The 23,983-nt window shown below is 41.3% G+C and overlaps 2 protein-coding genes across 2 annotated transcripts; both read right to left on the reverse strand.

Moving 5' to 3' along the window:
• Positions 1 to 216: 216 nt before the first annotated feature.
• On the reverse strand, positions 217 to 618 carry LOC135641378 (TPD1 protein homolog 1-like). The gene has a single exon (XM_065156735.1). It carries the CDS (start codon positions 616 to 618, stop codon positions 217 to 219), a length of 402 nt encoding a protein of 133 aa, XP_065012807.1.
• A 9,557-nt stretch (positions 619 to 10,175) lies between these two features.
• On the reverse strand, positions 10,176 to 10,931 carry LOC135641379 (TPD1 protein homolog 1-like). Its single transcript, XM_065156736.1, has 2 exons — positions 10,871 to 10,931; positions 10,176 to 10,588 (listed from the first exon to the last, which is right to left on the reverse strand). Exons 1-2 carry the CDS (start codon positions 10,929 to 10,931, stop codon positions 10,176 to 10,178), a joined length of 474 nt encoding a protein of 157 aa, XP_065012808.1.
• Positions 10,932 to 23,983: the final 13,052 nt, after the last annotated feature.

The following is a 23,983-nucleotide window of genomic DNA, read 5'->3' on the forward strand; positions in this document are numbered from 1 at the left end:
GATTTGGACGTGTTTAATGATCTTCCCATCGTAAAACAATGCTCTCAATGCTGTCATCCAGCGATTGACGCACTTGCTCTGACCACTCACCACAGCAAAAGGTGCGTTAGTGCACTATCAAAGAAGCGGAAATTAAAAGCGTATATTTCAGCCATATCTACCAACAATAACTCCAAAATTGAGTGTCTGGTAATGAAAGCAGGTGAAGGTAGAGGTTTAGGCTGAGGGGACGCAGGTGGCGCTGGAAACAGCCATGGGGTAAGAGAAGGAGTTGGCGTACTGGAAAGAGATGGTTTCGCCCGGGCGGAGGGGGCGGCCGTCGTTGAGGAGGCAGTCGTTGATGCTGAGGCGGCGGAAGATGCTGGGGTTGATTTGGCGAGCGCTGCTAAACTTGCCGCAGCTTAGGTGGATTTGGCCCATGGCACACCCGTCTTTCAACGGGCAAAGATTCTGCACATTCACCGTGTACGTTGGGATCCCACTGGGCAGCGGCGGCGTCGCGTCTTGGTGCAACACGATGTCATCCATGCTGCACTGGTTTCCTATCCGATTTGTCGATTTGGAGGAAGAGGAGGAGGACGAAGACGTCACCGTTGCACGCAAACCACTAACACACATCAAGGTTGTACCTGATACAAGAAAATATGTATCATAATCTAAATAAGTATATAGGGATTTGAGTACGTGTGATTCTAATGTTTCAAGTAAGTTGCACATATTTTCATCAAACCAAATATGACAAATATTTGGTTGAAAAAAAAAAAATATCTAGCATATTAGATAAAGCTTAAGTTTGAATAAGATTGTATGGTCGATTATTAGTATAACTCTTTAGAATATATTATTATGGAATCAGAGATGAGAGAAGCAAAAAGTAAGTACAAAGAGAAATAGTTTGGTTTCACGCGTACCGAAGGTAAGCAGAAGGATTAGCGCTATAACAGTTCTCATCCTCAGCTGCTCCGGCGACATGCACCCTAACCCTTAGCTTCTTCTTCTTCTTCTTCTTCCTCTTGATCCTTCGTTCGTATAAATGTGTAGTATGTGAAGGAAGTATTTAAATGTGAGTAATAACATAGAAAAACAAGCATAATGGGCAATATCTACTTGATTTGAACTGCACGTAATGTTTCAACGGAGGAAATAGAAAATCATCACACCCTTTCCTTAGAGATGTAATTATAATAGGTAAATAAATAAATTATCAATTTAAAAAAGGAAAATATCTTAATTAAATTTTTGGGTGAGTAATTCGATCAACATTTCTATAATTTAGTCCAACCGATCGCAAATAAAATAAAGCAAGAGTGAAGAGGAAAAACTTGTCCATCACATCTCTGATTGGGTAAATTATCGCCTCTGATGCCTCTTGACTTAATCTACCATAGAGGCCACAAATAACAATAATTACCCCCTTCCAACTATAGTTGAACTAGGAATGGATAGCTGGCCTCCTTTTTTTGTTCGATTCTTTGGCCTTAAGAATGAGTGATTGCCGTGCCCAATTGGAGAGCAAACAGCTAATTGAACGAAGTCTACGGTCGATCTGTGACCCTAGATACTGAAGGTGTTCTTACCTTTTGCAAAAAAAACTCATCCATGAGTTGTCATGAAATATTCACAAGGCTACTTCTTATTGCCGGTGAGTCGATCACAAGTTTGGAGAAAGGCAAAAGAGAGAATGGAAGGGGGAGATAAGGGATGCTAAAGAAGTGCGCAGCCACCTAATTCTCCACAATGCCTTCCTCGTCACCATGGACCTTGCCTCCCGCGTCTTTCCTGAGAGTGCTCTCATTGTCATTAGTGAAAAAGAGTATACCATCAACTAATCGTCATCCAACATGCAACCACCATAAAGTGTCCACGATCGAAGGAGAAGACAATGTCACCCTCTGTCCACATAGGTAATGGTCCAAAATAGATAATTATGGTTTACGCACCCTCCCTTGTGGCCCACGTGGACAAAAGGCTATTAGAGGTGGTTAAAGACTACCTCCTTATAGAATATTTCATAAAAACATATTATCCCTTTACGATTAGGTATAAAAGCTCGTTTCCACTAAATTGAAAATGGGGCTTACCTTTTCTGGCTACTCATGTCTATACTCATACCATTTGGATTATGAACTTGGGCTTCAAAGGGACCGGATCAAGACCTCTTTAGATCTCGGTCTTCATGTAGGTGGCACTGCGGGATCTTGGTGTTTCCACCTTAAGGCACTTTGGGCAAACCTATGCATACGGGTCCAGACCATGCCGGGTTGATTGGAATATCAATTACATCTTCCCTCATCATTTTGGCACTAGAATAAGGGACCGATATTACAAGAACTCTTGCCCATCAACTCTCTCAATGAACTTTTAAGAAAAGAGGCTTTGCCCTTGACCTATGGCACTTTCATCCGAGAGGAGCAACAACTACTTTTTCGTACATGGACATATCCACCTCGAAGCAAATGTTGATGAGGTACTGGCGTCTATTCATTGGCCTAGGCCTTTAAGCCTTGGGGATGACCTTGAGCCACCTTCTTATCCCCTTCAAGGTGTTCTTGAAAACCTCATCTAGCATATGTAGATGCTAACGAGCATGATATATGGCTCCAATTATGTCCTAGTTATCACAATAAATGATATTACTAGCTCAACCATAGTCACTGGCTCAATCGCTACCGGCATCGACACCCATCGAGTTTCCTGCATCTAATGTGGTGTCGATATCCTAGGAGCACCTGAGAACCATCAAACCACCAGTTGAAGGGGCACTTTACTCCCCAACTATGAAATTTTGTGGAGCACACCACTACTCTACCATGCCTAAATTTGAGACCTAGTAAATGGATTTATTAGGGGATTCTATTGAATCTTGAATTTTGATGGTGAAACCAATTGATAAGCGTTTATGATTTGATCTACGTTTTGAGTGATGTAGGATGCTTCGATCAGAGAGAGACAATTAAAGCGGGAAAAATCATATTGGGCCTGAGGAAAACGTGTTAGAAGATTAGACGTCGGGCCGAAGGATCGATCGACGTATCGTCAGAAGGCTTCGAGCCATAGATTCGGACATAGGGCCAATAAGAGCAGATATTGTGCCAAATCTATCGGAGTTGTGGAGGTCAAATGGCGGATTGAGTTTTAGGCCGCAAGAGAGGACGATGAGCCGAAGAATCTGACGAAGCGTCGATGGACCAATGACATGCCGGACAACATGATTCATGCTTAGTAATAATTGTCTAGATCGAAGTGTATTTTTTTGTGTGCAAGATTAACTATGATAGCAAGACATAAAGCAAAATGAAGTCCCGGAGTCAAGAACGCGATTTCGTTGGGAGTTCGAGAGTTCGTCGAAAATCCGGACGTTCGTCGAAAGTTCTGCCAGAACCAACCGAGAGGTCCAGAATCTTGCCAAAGAAGCTCATCGGAACTTACCAAGAATATCATCGTGAAGTCCAGGAGCTTGCCAGGAGTTCGTCGGAACATTGCCGAGAGATCGTCGGAAGTTCGCCGAAAGATCGCCGGAAGAAACCAGACTTATTTTTCTTAGAATATGTCTTAGGAATCATAGTTAGCATCTAATTAGATTTGGAATTGGGAGGTAATCCCATCAACTCTATTAGAGGCCAACTAGGCCCAAAGTTGTGCTGGTTTGGGTCGGATTCAAGGCCCAACCAGGGTGCTGAAAGCTTTGCCGGCGGTGGCAACGCATGGGGAACAACACCCTAGGAATTCTGGGCGGTGGTACTATCAACAGTGAATGCTACCAATGGTGGTACCACCTAGGAATGGCGGTGGTACCGTCAGTACCTAGGATTCTTCGATCAGAGAGAGACAATTAAAGCAAGAAGAATCATGTTGGGCTGGAGGAAAACGTATCAAAAGATTAGACATCATGCCGGAGGATTAGTCGACGTATCGACAGAAGGCTTCAAGCCATAGATTCGAGCATCAGGCCAAGAAGAGCAGATATTGTGCCAAGGATATCGGAGTTGCGGAGGTCAACTGGCCGATTGGACAATAGGCCACGAGAGAGGACGATGCACCGAAGAATTGGGTGAAGCGTCGATGGACCAATGACATGCTAGACAACATGATTCATGCTTAGAAATAAGTTCAATTGAGAGCAAAAAGAAAGGAAACTCTATTGTAATTGTGTGTGAAACTCATCTCAAAGTTCTAAGTGTTGGAATAGTTTGAGAGAGGAGTAAGTGGGGGTGTAAGGGTTATCTCCTAAATCCGGTAAATGGAGAATCGAGTTGTAAAAGGTGGTTGGTCTTCGCCTATTGAAGGAATACCGATAGTAGATGCTGGTGGCCTCGACGGAAGAGGAATCGGCGGAGTGGATGTAGGTCACGACAACCGAACCACTATAAAAATATGGTTTGCCTTTCATTTGTGTAATTTACATTAAACTGCAAACGGCCTTCTCATTACTTGGTACGCTCTTCTTATTGCTTTCATAGTTAAGTATTTTTTAAATCAGTTTTATCGTACAAAATAAAATTTCCATAACCGACATAATTTTTACCGCTGCACTAATTCACCCTCCCCCCCTCTTAGTGCCGACTCGTTCCTAATAGATTCCATATGGATCCAACTATGAAACATGGATCGATGTTTAGAGGAGATGTAACGAGAGTTTAAACAATCCAAATGGGAAGTTTTGGTCAACCCCAACTTAGGTTGATCGCTATTGACCCAGAAAATCTAAGAAAATGTCGATTCCAACAAAATTTCACCTCCCATCATTAGAGGCATTCGATGGCATTATCGACTTGATGGGGCACATTATAACTTTTCATGCTCAAATATAGTTGTATGATACTTTGGATGCCCTGATGTGTCACACATTCTCAACCATATTAAGATGTCCAGCACAAGAATGATATGCTCGCCTGAAGTTGCTTTTTGTTGGTTTAAATTTGAACTTCACTTTCTTGGAAATGTGCTCCCGAGACCATTAACAACAATGCTTCTTGGACTCAGACAAAGGAAGGAAGTGATGCTTGTTGACTTTGTGACATGCTTCACTAATGAATTTCGAGATACAAGGGATGCCCATCAATTGCTCATAAAAAAGACCTTATGATGGGGTTTAAGCCCTCTCATCTCTTTTACTCATTAGCGAAAAGTCACCAATAATGATACCAAAGGTACTTTTGAGGACTAATTAATATATTGCTACCAAGACAATGGTCTCTAGTAAGCGTGAGGAGTTAGGCAAGATGCCAAAGTTGAAGCAACTATAATCCACTATAACCCAGAGGTCACCATGGCAAAGGAGGAACGAATGACCCAAGTTATCTCACTCAAGGTATGAGCTAACCCCCGTAAATTTGTTTAGAACTGAAGTTTTTCTATAGATAAAAGAGAAAGGGCTCTTAAAAGACTCTCACCCAATGAAGACTCCATTAGCAAAAAGATATGGTTTCAAATACTGCGAGTTCCATCGAGATTATGACCATTCCATGGAGGATTGTTGTAACTTGAAAAATCATATATTGACAAATTTATATGCTAGGGACACTATGATCGGCTCATCCAAACACGTTGGAAACCCACACCCCGGCTTTAGGAGTCATGAAGAGATAGATTTACATCATCATTGGTGGACCTGCCTTAGGGCGAGATAGCTCCTCAAGTTGTAAAGCTTATGTCTATGCCACCATTGAAAAGATCCTAAGGATAAAGGGTGACCTTGAGATAAACTTCAAGAAGGAAGAGATAGAGAACCTTGACCTGAACCTTGATGATGCCTCAATAGTTTCAATAAAGATAATCAATGCTTTGGTGAATAGGATCATGATCAACACATGTAGCTCTACCGTTATCCTCTACTTTGATGCTTTCCAAAAACTCGGGTTCTCGACTAATAACTATAACCCTATGTTTTCTTCATTTATGGGATTCATGAGCAATTTTATCTCCCCTCTTGGGACCATGAAACTGCATGTCTTATTCGGAGATGAGTATTACTCCAAAATAATGCTAGCTAGATTCCTGGTGGTGGATATCTATTTAGCATACAATGCAATCATAGGTCATTCCATGCAGAACAGACTAAGGGCAATGGTGTCGACCTACCACATGGTGTTGAAGTTCTAGTGAACAGCGTCATGATTGACATAGGTAGCTCTATCGATATCCTTTACTTTGATGCTTTCTAAACCTCAAGCTCTCGACTAACAACTATACCCCTCTAACTTCTTTACTAACAAAATTTATGAGTGATTCTCTCTCCCACCATAGGACCATGAATCTGCATGTCATATTCGAAGATGAGCATTATTCCAAAACAATGTTGGCTATATTTATGGTGGTAGATATCCCCTTAATATACAACGCAATCATAGACCGAACCACATTAAATAGCCTAAGGGTGGTGGTGTCAATCTTTAACACAGTAATGAATTTTTTAATGGGAATTGGAATTGGGGAGCTAAGAAGTAACCCAAGGGAGTCGTGCTAGTTCTACCTGACGGTGATCTCTCTATCGAAGAAGGCTCAGTCTAAAACGCCACCTATAGACACCAAAGGCTTCGCCCAAGTCCACCTCACATCCTAAACTGATGGAGCCGCTGATTGAGGCTGCCCTAAACAAGGCTAGAATTGATCGAGTTGTCAAGGTTGAAATGACACTTCCTAAAGAGAGACAAGTGCAACTCATCAACTTTCTTTAGGAGAACACCAAGGTATTTACGTGATCACTGAGAGGCATGTTAGGAATCGACCCCAACGTAGTTCAACATCACTTGAACATTATTTCGAAGGCAAGTTAGTGAAGCAAAGGCCTTAGAAGTTTGCTCCCAACCACTAGTAGGTAATTTCTGATGAGGTAGATAAGTTATCAGGAGTTCGATTTATTCTTGAGATGCAGAACCCCCAATGGTTTGCCAATGTTATACTCATTCAAACGTCCAATGAAAATTGGAGGATGTGTGTTGATTATACCAATTTCAATGAAGCATATCCAAATGATAGCTATCCACTTCCTTAGATTGATTAGGTTGTTAATTCTACCTCTAGTCATAAGCTCCCCATTTTTATGGAAGCATTCTCAATTTATAATCAAATCAGAATGGCATGAGAGGATCCTTAACACACTTTCTTTTTCACCGAATGAGACATATTTTGCTTTCGAGTCATGCTATTCAGGTTAAAAAATGTGGAGGTGATGTACCAAAGAATGGTGAACAAGATATTAAAACACAAGATCGAAAGAAACATTGAAGTGTATGTAGTTGACATGATAGTAAAAAGTTGGACAATCGAATTGCATTTGACAGACTTAACGGAAACATTTGAAGTCCCAAAGAACTTCAACATGTGCCACAATCTAACTAAATGTGCTTCCGGAGTCAACTTGGGAAAGTTCCTCAGATTTATTATGCACCAAAGGGGAATAAATATAAACCCCAAGAATGTGAAAGCCATATTAGAGATGTGCCACCACCTCGGTCAGTAAGGGAAGTCCAATAGTTAATAGGGTGAATAACAGTGCTTAGCCAATTCTTATCCCAATCGGGTGATAGGTATTTGCCTTTTTTTCAGGCATTAAAGAATCTAAAGGACTTCCTAGGGATATAAGAGTATCATGAGGCTTTTGAAAGGCTAAAAGTCCACCTTGCCTAATTGCCACATCTCACTTCCTCAACCTCGGATGAAACTCTAAGCCTTTACCTCATTGCCACCTAGTTGGTAAGGAAGCTTCATTCCTATTTTCAAGTGCATGTTGTGTAAGCGAATACCAACCAATCACTCAGATAGGTCCTCTTTCCGTTTGATGTCTCGGGTTGACTATTGAAGTGGTCAGTAGAGTTGGATGAGTTTGAAATCCGATATGTTTCGAGGACAGCAATAAAGGCACAGGGGTTATTGGACTTTATTTTGGAACTATCTCACCCTTTGCTTGCGATCAACACCTATATCCCACCAGCATGGACATTATTCATGGATGGCTATGCAACCTCGGATGGGGGTCGTGCCGAACCTGTTCTAAAAGGCTCGAACAAGCGAGCGTACAATTAAGCTCTCTGATTTGGGTTCAAATCTCTAATAAGGGTTGATCTAACTTTCAAAATAAAACTATGGAGATTATATTTTAATAAAAAATTTATTGGTTCCGAAAACATAAAGGGTAAATCAAACAACCAATCACAAAGAATAAGAGAGCAACTTAAGTGAATTCCTTGGGAGAGATAGAGGTTCATCGAAATGAAGATAAAAAATAAATTATAATAAAATTTCAATAGATAAAGACCACAGAGAGGATGAAAAATATGTAACACAAATAATCATAAAGAGAAGAATCATTGTAACAAAAGAAAAGCTTAACGTTACAAATGCAAGAAGTTTGGTGATAGGGTAAAATACTATTATCACTTTTTAGAGAAAAGGGGCATCTGAACTTGTTTTATGCATGCTAAATTGTTCAAGAATAAAAGAATGGACTATGGCACATGGTTAGTGTTAGTAGGAACCATACGATTAGTTTGATGTAAACTCATTATTATCGATTTAAAAGTTTTCAACACCCACAATCTCCATGCCTCCAATCGGAGCTCACATAGTTGAGATAACTACCATAAGAAACTACAAACAAGAAAAAATAGAGGATTTCGAGTGAAGACCAAACCTTTAAGGTGCTCGGGAAAGGATTGATCATGGTCAAGAAGCATGCACGCTAGAGACTAAATGGGTTTCAATCTCTATTTCCCTCTCCATCGAGGTATTTATAAGGGTCAATTTAATTGAACATTGGGTAAATTAGCTAGCTTAGTGAGACTCTGGTTCCCATTGGTGACTATGTATTTACAAAATACTGTCTCAGTTCATCATATTTAATTAGATCTTGGATGTGATTAGATTCCAAAGGAGGAACCAAATATGGACAATAGTAAAAGGATTTCATTCTTAAACAAAAATCTAATATTGGATTAACTTCGAAGCCTCCTATGAGATTGTCTAGTTTCCATTAATGAAATCTTCCTTATTTGAATGACATCTTCAATGCCTTAATTTTCTATCAAAGATTTACAAAATCAATTGGCCAAAAATCTATTATTTTTGGCTAATTGAGAGTTGACATATGAAATTAAATTAGCACCTATTGGACATCTCATGTCAATGGATCGGAGTTGATGAAGAAATTTACATTAGTAGATCATCTAAAGGAAATATTCCCTTATTAACTAACCAATGGTTATAAGAACAACAATATATAAAACAATTTTCTAAGATATGTTTTCATTCCAAACTTATTAAACAGATACTTACAGGTTTTAAATACCTATAGATTCAGACTACCATGATCGATGGAGGAGTTTTGTTAGATAAACTTGACAGTCTTTTGCATGAAGTGGGATATGATATACATGCGTCTACGATTCTTGACCAAAGTAGGGCAAAGGACATGAGATACAAACGCTATTTCCCTTCCGAAAAAAATTTGCCTCGTCTAAGATATGAATACACAATGTTAGTTTCACTAAATTAAATCGGTGATCAAATTTGATGTGATCGTATTATCACCAAAAAGAAGGCTCTCGAGACATTATCACAAGAAAGCCGAACACACAAAGTCCAAATCCCTTTTCCTAGTTTCATTATAAAAGTCCAAACCCCTCTTCAAAGGCTTTCGCCTTTGAAGGAGCATATGGATCAATCCCAAATGGACACTATTAATGATGAATCCCAAGCAACTATGGGTTCTCTTTCCCCAACTGAGTCCAGATGGGTTACTACCTAACCTGCTCATCTCAGAAGCTTCATGTAAGATCTTCAAATTCACACATCCTCAAGTACTTCAGACGGTGTTGATGATTCAAAGCTTGCTCGCTCAGTGTATCATTAGAATTAAAATGCACTAAAACGAAGCTGGAATCGGAACGACAAGTGCAATAACATTTCTTGACTACTCTAATTTTAGTTCCAATTACGATGTCCTTTAAATATTCTGCTTTGAATTGGACGTGTTTAATGATCTTCCCATCGTAAAACAATGCTCTCAATGCTGTCATCCAGCGAATGACGCACTTGCTCTGACCACTCACCACAGCAAAAGGTGCGTTAGTGCACTATCAAAGAAGCGGAAATTAAAAGCGTATATTTCAGCCATATCTACCAACAATATCTCCAAAATTGAGTGTCTGGTAATGAAAGCAGGTGAAGGTAGAGGTTTAGGCTGAGGGGACGCAGGTGGCGCTGGAAACAGCCATGGGGTAAGAGAAGGAGTTGGCGTACTGGAAAGAGATGGTTTCGCCCGGGCGGAGGGGGCGGCCGTCGTTGAGGAGGCAGTCGTTGATGCTGAGGCGGCGGAAGATGCTGGGGTTGATTTGGCGAGCGCTGCTAAACTTGCCGCAGCTTAGGTGGATTTGGCCCATGGCACACCCGTCTTTCAACGGGCAAAGATTCTGCACATTCACCGTGTACGTTGGGATCCCACTGGGCAGCGGCGGCGTCGCGTCTTGGTGCAACACGATGTCATCCATGCTGCACTGGTTTCCTATCCGATTTGTCGATTTGGAGGAAGAGGAGGAGGACGAAGACGTCACCGTTGCACGCAAACCACTAACACACATCAAGGTTGTACCTGATACAAGAAAATATGTATCATAATCTAAATAAGTATATAGGGATTTGAGTACGTGTGATTCTAATGTTTCAAGTAAGTTGCACATATTTTCATCAAACCAAATATGACAAATATTTGGTTGAAAAAAAAAAAATATCTAGCATATTAGATAAAGCTTAAGTTTGAATAAGATTGTATGGTCGATTATTAGTATAACTCTTTAGAATATATTATTATGGAATCAGAGATGAGAGAAGCAAAAAGTAAGTACAAAGAGAAATAGTTTGGTTTCACGCGTACCGAAGGTAAGCAGAAGGATTAGCGCTATAACAGTTCTCATCCTCAGCTGCTCCGGCGACATGCACCCTAACCCTTAGCTTCTTCTTCTTCTTCTTCCTCTTGATCCTTCGTTCGTATAAATGTGTAGTATGTGAAGGAAGTATTTAAATGTGAGTAATAACATAGAAAAACAAGCATAATGGGCAATATCTACTTGATTTGAACTGCACGTAATGTTTCAACGGGGGAAATAGAAAATCATCACACCCTTTCCTTAGAGATGTAATTATAATAGGTAAATAAATAAATTATCAATTTAAAAAAGGAAAATATCTTAATTAAATTTTTGGGTGAGTAATTCGATCAACATTTCTATAATTTAGTCCAACCGATCGCAAATAAAATAAAGCAAGAGTGAAGAGGAAAAACTTGTCCATCACATCTCTGATTGGGTAAATTATCGCCTCTGATGCCTCTTGACTTAATCTACCATAGAGGCCACAAATAACAATAATTACCCCCTTCCAACTATAGTTGAACTAGGAATGGATAGCTGGCCTCCTTTTTTTGTTCGATTCTTTGGCTTTAAGAATGAGTGATTGCCGTGCCCAATTGGAGAGCAAACAGCTAATTGAACGCAGTCTACGGTCGATCTGTGACCCTAGATATTGAAGGTGTTCTTACCTTTTGCAAAAAAAACTCATCCATGAGTTGTCATGAAATATTCACAAGGCTACTTCTTATTGCCGGTGAGTCGATCACAAGTTTGGAGAAAGGCAAAAGAGAGAATGGAAGGGGGAGATAAGGGATGCTAAAGAAGTGCGCAGCTACCTAATTCTCCACAATGCCTTCCTCGTCACCATGGACCTTGCCTCCCGCGTCTTTCCTGAGAGTGCTCTCATTGTCATTAGTGAAAAAGAGTATACCATCAACTAATCGTCATCCAACATGCAACCACCATATAGTGTCCACGATCAAAGGAGAAGACACTGTCACCCTCTGTCCACATAGGCAATGGTCCAAAATAGATAATTATGGTTTACGCACCCTCCCTTGTGGCCCACGTGGACAAAAGGCTATTAGAGGTGGTTAAAGACTACCTCCTTATAGAATATTTCATAAAAACATATTATCCCTTTACGATTTGGTATAAAAGCTCGTTTCCACTAAATTGAAAATGGGGCTTACCTTTTCTGGCTACTCATGTCTATACTCATACCATTTGGATTATGAACTTGGGCTTCAAAGGGACCGGATCAAGACCTCTTTAGATCTCGGTCTTCATGTAGGTGGCACTGCGGGATCTTGGTGTTTCCACCTTAAGGCACTTTGGGCAAACCTATGCATATGGGTCCAGACCATGCCGGGTTGATTGGAATATCAATTACATCTTCCCTCATCATTTTGGCACTAGAATAAGGGACCGATATTACAAGAACTCTTGCCCATCAACTCTCTCAATGAACTTTTAAGAAAAGAGGCTTTGCCCTTGACCTATTGGCATGGATAAACTTCGAAACAGGATGTTTGATGTAATGCTTATATATGTCTGTGTCTTTTGATATGTTCTTACTTTGCACAACATATAGAGGGACGGTCGAAGGCTTAATAGTCCCATTTTAGTTGGGTTTGGTGGCAGCTTTAGGCTTGTAAATAAAGGTTGTGTCATGTGGACATTTGTGAGAGATTTTCGATCTATAGTGGACCATTTTGACCCTTTGTTGTGTAATTGTTCAGAGCTTGTAAAGTTTGTTTGTAATTTGCATTGTCTATGAAGTGTTTCCTGAAATGTTTACATGTGGATCCTGAGTGAGACATTTTCTCTAACCCGTTTTCTCTTTTGTGGGTCCTAAGGGACCATGGGAGGCTTCGGGGAGGCTGACCTTTGCGGACGGATACGCAAGGGTGCCGCATGACTTTGGCAAAACCAACTAAGTCCGTGACAAATGGTATCAGAGCGGGACAAGCACTCGTAGAAACACTTAGTATGCAAATGTGGGGGACCTAGCGGGGCTGCATTGAGGACAGTCAGCACACGCACGACCATTTAGGGGAAAAAGGGGCATGGAGATGTAGGGAAAAGGAGTCGTTCGGAGGAGCGGGCATCTGAGATTCACATTCAGAGCAATGGCCAACCCTTCGCGTAAGAGGCACCACGAGAACAGGCAGGCTTTGAAGAATGCGAAGCACACAAAGGTTGGGATGGCTGAGTTTGAGCTACGGCTCAACGTTGACAACTATACTTGATGGTGCTTAAGGCAAGCGAGGCGCTAGGTAAAGGATGAGACCATGCAAGATGGAATGAGTTGCTCGGCGACCAAAAGAGTTGTGCAAAGCTCAGAGAGGTGAGAGGTATTGCTAACTCGAAGAATTTGGTACTCATACATAGGCTTGTATGTAGACGATGGAATGTTCGCGGCCATCCCATGATGACCGAAACTCGGTGCTATGGAGCATTGAAACTTTCTCTTCGGCATGTGAAGGATACGTTGGTAGGAGACTGAAGTGTGCAGTGAGTTTAGCATGTTGCTAGGCCTTGAGCGGTGCAGTGGGGGCTGTATTGACGTGGAGTCGCAATCTAACAAGTGTGTTTACAGGAGATAGAACAATGCATAATTTGTTCAGTAAATCGGAGTAGTCCAAGGGGATGGTGTTCTCCGAAATGAAGAGAGATGTTGCTCCAATAGGATAGATATCCAGGAGGGATAAGTCCCAGATCTCCAGAGGGAGAATCATGTGTAACAGACAGCACATGTTGAGGAGAAGTAACTCAACAAACAACTCCACGAAGCTCAATGGACCGAGCAAGCGGCGAGGAGTCGTCGCAAGATCTCGCTTGAGAGAATGCAATGGTGGATACATTGCGAGATCAAGTGGGGGAACGACCCAAAGCAACACAAATGAAGGCACACTTAGAGTCGATATGGAGATTGGACTCAAGGGAGGGTTGACCCGTGGAATGGTGGGTGTGAAGGTCACCATCAATTCAATGCAAAAACGAGGAGCAGAGCAACTTGGGTGTAACTTGGCGAAGTACCCAAGCCGCATCAAGGAAGCTAGCATAGAAGATGGAACATGGAGTAGAGGCATAGTGCTTTCTTTGGACAGAGGTCAAGGACATGAACTCTTACAGAGGCAAGAGCAGGATCATGTTTTTCCATGGGTCCTTCATTCTGACGGAGCAGACTCATCTTGCATGGTGCCAAATAAGAAAGTAGCTTCTGGGCTTATGCACCTTATCTCGGAGAAGCATTTGATGGAGGAACTAAGGCGACTCAACTTGCGGAGGCGAAGTTGGGTTCAGAAGGCCTTGGCACAGGGCAAGAGGACGCGGAGGCGGGTACTCTTGAAGAATATGCCACAGTGTTGCCATTCAAGTTGCCATGAAGGAAGTGGTGCACAACGAAGATTGTGCTGGTAGGGGCAGAGGCCCAGGATCCAAACAATGGTGCACTAATTGCAGTGAAGTCGGGGGACTTTGGGAGCTACTAGGCGATGGACTCTAGATGGTGCTTCATCTAGGTGTGACCTAAGAGTGAGTGGATGAAGGTCGATTGCCAAAAAAGCGAACAAAATCGAAGGTGGAAGAGACCTAACGATATATTGGCAGAGGCCACATATGGAGGGATCACAATTCGAGTTCATCCCACAAGGATCAAAATGCAATGGAGATGTCACTAGGAGGCGACATGGTGTAGAGGATCGTGGTGGAACAATTCCTGGCAATGCGATACACATGAATGTGTCCCGTAAGGGAGTAGATCATACGGAGGTATGATCGGGAGCTATTGGAAGCTCCACTTCGGTGAACAACACAACGGTAAGAAGGGTTACGGATTCGAGTGAAGGCTATAGTACTGCAGAAGAAGATCTTCCGTGCGTGCATTGAATTTTGCATCGGATGAAAGCCTTAGTCATTAGCATATGGGGGCTATGTTCCACCAAGGAAAAAGTTCGAATGCAAGTAACAGTGAGTCCTAGGGGAGGGACTTGATCATGCAGAGGTATGATCAAAGCAGCTGGAGAGTTGGACTGCTCTAGAGCCCATATTTGCTTAAGGGAGCCTGGCAAGTCAGAGGATAAGGTTGAGTAAGCGAACGTTGCTACCACGGAAGCTAAGGAGAACATAATTGGTGCAAATCCTACAACGTGATGGCAGAGGCCATGCATGGGAGTTGCAATCTGTCTTTCCATCGACCAAAGGGAGCTGCTTGGAGAACACAGAGGCATTAAAGCAGGGGGTCGAAAGGGGCGAGGAAGCGACAACGAGTCCAAAGGGACTTGGCTACCCAAAATCAAGCATCAGTTAGAATGGAGATGGACTCAGAGGAGTGCCACAGAGACATATCTACTAATCGTGAAGAAAAGGGATACAGATGCGAGGCGATGGATAGTAGGGCTATGGACATGGCATCGCCATGGTACCGTAGAGGTGGGACTTCCGTGAAAGTCATTGATCCCTTGCTCTCATGGAGGGAGAGCGCTTGGTCGTGAAAGGGGCCGAGGAGGTGGAGTATGCAGAGGCAAACTCCAAGTACCAAGACAAGGCTGAAGGGCAGAGGCCAAGGAACTTCGTAAGATCGGTGTCAACGAGTTTCTCATCAAGATAGCTGAAAGTAAAGGACTTCGAGTCAGGCAAGAGTGCATGACCAAGGAACGAAGTAGGCAGTACATGGTGTTGTACCTTTGCTACTCAATGGAGTAGGCAACAGGGTTAATGGAGAAGATGGTACAATCCCAGAGGCGACCAAATTTATTAGAGAATTACTCCAAGTTGGGGTGAAAACTTCCTACATTCCAGAAGTTCGATGGCATTGAGAAGGTGAATCACAGTAACTAACTCAACGCAAGGAGTGCAAACACTTCAAGTGCTTCAGAAGTGTGAGCAAAGAGCAAGCGAAGGCCACTAACCGGCTCGATGCATGGAGTACAACCTCGAGGAGGTGGGCGAAGTCAAGTAACCTTTGCCTTCTCAACCCTTAAGAGAATGGGCGAAACCGAGTACCCTAATTATCTTATCTATCCAGCAAAGGAGCTTTACACAGGTTCAAAGACCCTTCGAAGATATTAAAAGATAATAGTTGTCAAATCCTCACCATTGGTGATCAGTGCTATTGAGAGTAGAGTATCCACCTCATTTCCCAATAGAATACCAATCGAAAGCGGAAGTGATGCGAATCTACTTGGAAGTGACAAATAAGTGAAAGAAGAGTCGATGAGCAAATTTTATGGAGGATGGACCAAAAACTTTGAAAGTTTGTAAGGCGATGCTTGTTAAAGCTCCAACAAGTATCCACCTAGTTCAAGCAACATGAGGCATTTCAGAGACTAACATATAGTTATGATGGTCTTTTTCTTTCAAATGGAGGATCTACAAGAATCAACAAGGATCAACACAACTCAGCCAACCTCACACCAGAGTCAAAATCATTGGTGAGTTGAAGCAACATGGTGGATCAAAGGTTCGACTACTCAAAAACAGCAGTGGAGAGCAGTTGGGAGCCAAGAGGCGCATTGCAACCAGAGCAGAAGATTGAAGACTCAGCAAAAGCGAGGAGTTGCAGTGTTCACAAAGGCTTCGACGAGGACGTCGAAGGAATACGTGGGGGAGAATGTCACGGACAAACTTCGAAACAGGATGTTTGATGTAATGCTTATGTATGTCCATGTCTTTTGATATGTTCATGCTTTGCACAACATGTAGAGGGATGGCCGAAGGCTTAATAGTCCCATTTTAGTTGGGTTTGATGGCAGCTTTAGGCTTGTAAATAAAGGTTGTGTCATGTGGACACTTGTGAGAGATTTTCGATCTATAGTGGACCATTTTGACCCTTTGTTGTGCAACTGTTCAGAGCTTATAAAGTCTGTTTGGTTTTTGCATTGTCTATGAAGTGTTTCCTAGAATGTTTGCTTGTGGATCCCGAGTGAGGTATTTTCTCTAACCCGTTTTCTCTTTTGTGGGTCCTAAGGGACCTTGGGAGGCTTCGGGGAGGTTGACCTTTGCCGATGGATACGCAAGGGTGCCGCACGACTTAGGCAAAACCAACTAAGTTCGTGACACTATGGCGCTTTCATTCAAGAGGGGCAACAGCTACTCTTTTTGTACATGGACATATCCACCTCGAAGCAAATGTTGATGCGGTACTGGCGTCTATTCATTGGCCTAGGCCTTTCAGCCTTGGAGATGACCTCGAGCCACCTTCTTATCCCTATCAAGGTGTTCTTGAAAACCTCATCTAGCATATGTAGATGCTAACGAGCATGATACATGGCTCCACTTTTGTCCTAGTTATCCCAATAAATGATACTACTAGCTCAACCACAGTCACTGGCTCAATCGCTACCGGCATCGACACCCATCGAGTTTCCTACACCTAATGTGGTGTCGATATCCTAGGAGCACCTGAGAACCATCAAACCACCAGTTGAAGGGGCACTTTACTCCCCAACTATGAAATTTTGTGAAGCACACCACTACTCTACCATGCCTAAATTTGAGACCTAGTCAATGGATTTATTAGAGGATTCTATTGAATATCGGATTTTAATAATTAAACCAATTAATAAGTGTTTATGATTTGATCTTCGTTTTGAGTGATGCAAGATGTTTCGATCGGGAGAGACAATTAAAGTAGGAAGAATCATATTGGGTCGGAGGAAAACGTGTTAGAAGATTGGACGTCGGGGCGGAGGATCAGTTGACATTCGAGACATAGATTCGGGCATCGGGCCAAGAAGAGCAGATATTGTGCCAAGGATATCGGAGTTACGGAGGTTAATTTTCCGATTAAGCAATGGGCCGCAAGAGAGGACGATGCGCCCAAGAATCGGACGAAGCGTCCATGGACCAATGACATGTCGGACAACATGATTCATGCTTAGTAATAATTATCTAGATCGAAGTGTGTTTTTATGTGTGTAGGATTAACTACGATAGCAAGACATGAAGCAAAATGAAGTCCCGGAGTCAAGAACACGATTTCGTTGGGAGTTCGAGAGTTCATCGGAAGTCCGGACGTTCATCGAAAGTTCTGCCGGAACTAACCGAGAAGTCCAGGAGCTTGCCAAAGATGCTCGTCGGAACTCGCCAAGATGATCATCGTGAAGTTTAGGAGCTTGCCAAGAGTCCACCGGAATATTGCCAAGAGATCGTTAGAAGTTCATCGAAAGATCGCCGGAAGAAACCTGACTTATTTTTCTTAGAATATGTCTTAAGAATCATAGTTAGCATATAATTGGAGTTGGGATTGGGAGTAATCCCATCAATTCTGTTAGGGGCCAAGTAGACCCAAAGTTGTGCTGGTTTGGGCCGGATTCAAGGCCCAACTAGGGTGCTGAAAGCTTGGCCGGCGGTGGCACCGCATGGGGAACAACGCCCTAGGAATTCTGGGCGATGGTACTATCGACAGTGAATGCTGCCAGTGGTGGTACTGCCCAAGAACGGTGGTGGTACCGCCTGTACCTAGGATTCTTCAATCAGAGAGAGACAATTAAAGCAAGAAGAATCATGTTGGGCTGTAGGAAAACGTGTCAGAAGATTAGACATCGGGCCGGAGGATCGGTCGACGTATCGACAGAAGGCTTTAAGCCATAGATTCGGGCATCTGGCCAAGAAGAGCAGATATTGTGCTAAGGATATCAAAATTACAGAGGTCAATTGGCCGATTGGGCAATAGGCCACATGATAGAACGATGCACCAAAGAATCGGACGATGCATCGATGGACCAATAACATGCCGGACAACATGATTCATGCTTAGTAATAAGTTCAACTGAGAGCAAAAAAAAAAGAAAACTCTGTTGTAATTGTATGTGAAACTCCTCTCAAAGTTCTAAGTATTAGAATAGTTTGAGAGAGGAGTAAGTGGGGGTGTAAGGGTTATCTCCTAAACCCAGTAAAAGGAGAATTGAGTTGTAAAAGGTGGTTGGTCTTCGCCTATTGAAGGAAGACCGATAGTAGATGCCGGTGGCCTCGATGGAAGAGGAATCGGCGGAGTGGATGTAGGTCACGACGACCGAACCACTATAAAAATATGGTTTGCCTTCATTTTTGCAATTTACTTTAAACTGCAAACGACCTTCTCATTACTTGCTACGCTCTTCTTATTGCTTTCATAGTTAACATTTTTTAAATCAGTTTTATCGTAAAAAAAAAAATTTCTATAACCAACGTAATTTTTACCACTGCACTAATTCACCCCCCCCTCTTAGTACCGACTCGTTCCTAATAGATTCCATATGGATCCAACTATGAAAAATGGATCGATGTTTAGAGGAGATGTAATGAGAGTTTAAACAATCTAAATGGGAAGTGTTGGTCAACCCCAACTTAGGTTAATCGCTATTGACCCAAAAAATATAAGAAAATGTCGATTCCAACAAACTTTCACCTCCCGTTATTAGAGGCATTCGATGGCATTATTGACTTGATAGAGCACATTATAACTTTTCATGCTCAAATATAGTTGTATGATACTTTGGATGCCCAGATGTGTCACACATTCTCAACCATATTAAGATGTCCAGCACAAGAATGATATGCTCGCCTGAAGTTGCCTTTCGTTGGTTTAAATTTGAACTTCACTTTCTTAGAAATGTGCTCCTGAGACCATTAGCAGCAATGCTTCTTGGACTCAGACAAGGGAAGGAAGAGATGCTTGTAGACTTTGTCACATGCTTCACTAAAGAATTTCGAGATATAGTGGATGCCCATCCATTGCTCATAAAAAAGACCTTATGATGGGGTTCAAGCCCTCTCATCTCTTCTAGTCATTAGTGAAAAGGCCACCAGTAATGATACCAAAGGTACTTCTGAGGACTAATCAATACATTTCTACCAAGACAATGGTCTCTAGTAAGCGTGAGGAGTTAGGCAAGATGCCAAATTAGGAGCAACTATAATCCACTCTAACCCAGAGGTCACCACGGCAATGGAGGAATGAATGACCCAATTTACCTCACCTAAGCTATGAGCTAAACCCCTTAAATTTGTTTAGAACTGAAGTTTTTCTATAGATAAAAGAGAAAGGACTCTTAAAAGACTCTCACCCAATGAAGACTCCATTAGCGAAAAGAGATGGTTCCAAATACTGTGAGGTCCACCGAGATTATGACTATGCCATGGAGGATTGTTGTAACTTAAAAGATCATATATTGAAGAATTTATATGCCAGGGACACTATGATCGGTTCATACAAAAACGTTAGAAACCCACACCCCGACTTTAGGAGTCATGAAGAGATAGATAGACATCATCATTGGTGGACCTGCCTTAGGGCAAGATAGCTCTTCAAGTTGTAAAGTTTATGTCTATGCTACCATTGAAAAGAGCCTAAGGATAAAGGGTGACCTAGGGATAAACTTCAAGAAGGAAGAGATAGAGAACCTTGACTTGAACCTCGATAATGCCTTAATAGTTTCGATAAAGATGATCAATGCTTTAGTGAATAGGATCATGATCAACACATGTAGCTCTACCGATATCCTCTACTTTGATGCTTTCCAAAAACTCGGGTTCTCGACTAATAACCATAACCCTATGTATTCTTCATTTATGGGATTCATGAGCGATTTTATCTCCCCTCTTGGGACCATGAACCTGCATGTCATATTCGGAGATGAGCATTGCTCCAAAATGATGCTAGCTAGATTCATGATAATAGATATCTATTTAGCATACAATGCAATCATAGGTCGATCCATGCCGAATAGACTAAGAGCAATGGTGTCGGCTTACCACATGGTGTTGAAGTTCTAGTGAACAGGGTCATGATTGACATAGGTAGCTCTATCGATATCCTCTACTTTGATGCTTTCTAAAAACTCAAGCTCTCGACTAACAACTATACCCCTCTAACTTCTTTACTAACAAAATTTATGAGTGATTCTGTCTCCCACCTTTGGACCATGAATCTACATGTCATATTCGCAGATGAGCATTATTCCAAAACGATGTTGGCTATAATTATGGTGGTAGATATCCCCTCAATATACAATGGAATCATAGACCGATCCATGTTAAATAGCCTAAGGTTGGTGGTGTCAATCTTTAATATAGTAATGAAGTTTTTAATGGGAATTGGCATTGGGGAGCTAAGAAGTAACCCAAGGGAGTCGTGCTAGATCTACCTGAGGGTGATCTCTCTATCAAAGAAGGTTCGTTCTAAAACGCCACCTATAGACACCAAAGGCTTCGCCAAGTCCGCCTCACATCCTAAACCGATTGAGCCGCTGATTGAGGCAACCCTAGATAAGGCCAGAATTGATCAAGTTGTCAAGGTCAAAAAGACACTTCCTAAAGAGAGACAAGTGCAACGAATTAACTTCTATTAGGAGAACACTGAGGTATTTACGTGATCACTGAGAGACATGTTATGAATCAACCCCATTGTAGTTCAACATCACTTGAACATTACTTCAAAGGCAAGTTAGTGAAACAAAGGCCTTAGAAGTTTGCTCCCAACCACCAGTAGGTAATTACTGATGAGGTAGTTAAGTTGTCAGGAGTTCGGTTTATTGTTAAGATGCAGAACCCCCAATGGTTTGCCGATGTTATACTCATTCAAACGTCCAATAAAAATTGGAGGATGTGTGTTGATTATACCAATCTCAACAAAACATGTCCAAATGATAGCTATCCACTTCCTTAGATTGATTTGGTTGTTAATTCTACCTCTGGTCATAAGCCCCCCATTTTTCTGGAAGCATTCTCAATTTATAATCAAATCAAAATGGCATGAGAGGATCGTTAACACACTTTATTTTTCACTAAATGAGACATATTTTGCTACCGAGTCATGCTATTCAGGTTAAAAAATGTGGAGGTGATGTACCAAAGAATGGTGAACAAGATATTAAAACACAAGATCGGAAGAAACATTGAAGTGTATGTAGTTGACATGATAGTAAAAAGTTGGACAATCGAATTGCATTTGACAGACTTAACGGAAACATTTGACGTCCCAAAGAACTTCAACATGTGCCACAATCTAACTAAATGTGCTTCCGGAGTCAACTTGGGAAAGTTCCTCAGATTTATTATGCACCAAAGGGGAATAAATATAAACCCCAAGAATGTGAAAGCCATATTAGAGATGTGCCACCACCTCGGTCAGTAAGGGAAGTCCAATAGTTAATAGGGTGAATAACAGTGCTTAGCCAATTCTTATCCCAATCGGGTGATAGGTATTTGCCTTTTTTTCAGGCATTAAAGAATCTAAAGGACTTCCTACGGATATAAGATTATCATGAGGCTTTTGAAAGGCTAAAAGTCCACCTTGCCTAATTGCCACATCTCACTTCCTCAACCTCGGATGAAACTCTAAGCCTTTACCTCATTGCCACCTAGTTGGTAAGGAAGCTTCATTCCTATTTTCAAGTGCATGTTGTGTAAGCGAATACCAACCAATCACTCAGATAGGTCCTCTTTCCGTTTGAGGTCTCGGGTTGACTATTGAGGTGGTCAGTAGAGTTGGATGAGTTTGAAATCCGATATGTTTCGAGGATAGCAATAAAGGCACAGGGGTTATTGGACTTTATTTTGGAACTATCTCACCCTTTGCTTGCGATCAACACCTATATCCCACCAGCATGGACATTATTCATGGATGGCTATGCAACCTCGGTTGGGGGTCGTGCCGAACCTGTTCTAAAAGGCTCGAACAAGCGAGCGTACAATTAAGCTCTCTGATTTGGGTTCAAATCTCTAATAAGGGTTGATCTAACTTTCAAAATAAAACTATGGAGATTATATTTTAATAAAAAATTTATTGGTTCCGAAAACATAAAGGGTAAATCAAACAACCAATCACAAAGAATAAGAGAGCAACTTAAGTGAATTCCTTGGGAGAGATAGAGGTTCATCGAAATGAAGATAAAAAATAAATTATAATAAAATTTCAATAGATAAAGACCACAGAGAGGATGAAAAATATGTAACACAAATAATCATAAAGAGAAGAATCATTGTAACAAAAGAAAAGCTTAACGTTACAAATGCAAGAAGTTTGGTGATAGGGTAAAATACTATTATCACTTTTTAGAGAAAAGGGGCATCTGAACTTGTTTTATGCATGCTAAATTGTTCAAGAATAAAAGAATGGACTATGGCACATGGTTAGTGTTAGTAGGAACCATACGATTAGTTTGATGTAAACTCATTATTATCGATTTAAAAGTTTTCAACACCCACAATCTCCATGCCTCCAATCGGAGCTCACATAGTTGAGATAACTACCATAAGAAACTACAAACAAGAAAAAATAGAGGATTTCGAGTGAAGACCAAACCTTTAAGGTGCTCGGGAAAGGATTGATCATGGTCAAGAAGCATGCACGCTAGAGACTAAATGGGTTTCAATCTCTATTTCCCTCTCCATCGAGGTATTTATAAGGGTCAATTTAATTGAACATTGGGTAAATTAGCTAGCTTAGTGAGACTCTGGTTCCCATTGGTGACTATGTATTTACAAAATACTGTCTCAGTTCATCATATTTAATTAGATCTTGGATGTGATTAGATTCCAAAGGAGGAACCAAATATGGACAATAGTAAAAGGATTTCATTCTTAAACAAAAATCTAATATTGGATTAACTTCGAAGCCTCCTATGAGATTGTCTAGTTTCCATTAATGAAATCTTCCTTATTTGAATGACATCTTCAATGCCTTAATTTTCTATCAAAGATTTACAAAATCAATTGGCCAAAAATCTATTATTTTTGGCTAATTGAGAGTTGACATATGAAATTAAATTAGCACCTATTGGACATCTCATGTCAATGGATCGGAGTTGATGAAGAAATTTACATTAGTAGATCATCTAAAGGAAATATTCCCTTATTAACTAACCAATGGTTATAAGAACAACAATATATAAAACAATTTTCTAAGATATGTTTTCATTCCAAACTTATTAAACAGATACTTACAGGTTTTAAATACCTATAGATTCAGACTACCATGATCGATGGAGGAGTTTTGTTAGATAAACTTGACAGTCTTTTGCATGAAGTGGGATATGATATACATGCGTCTACGATTCTTGACCAAAGTAGGGCAAAGGACATGAGATACAAACGCTATTTCCCTTCCGAAAAAAATTTGCCTCGTCTAAGATATGAATACACAATGTTAG

The sequence above is a fragment of the Musa acuminata genome, chromosome BXJ3-6, assembly GCF_036884655.1.
Source record: "Musa acuminata AAA Group cultivar baxijiao chromosome BXJ3-6, Cavendish_Baxijiao_AAA, whole genome shotgun sequence".
Lineage (NCBI taxonomy): Eukaryota > Viridiplantae > Streptophyta > Magnoliopsida > Zingiberales > Musaceae > Musa > Musa acuminata.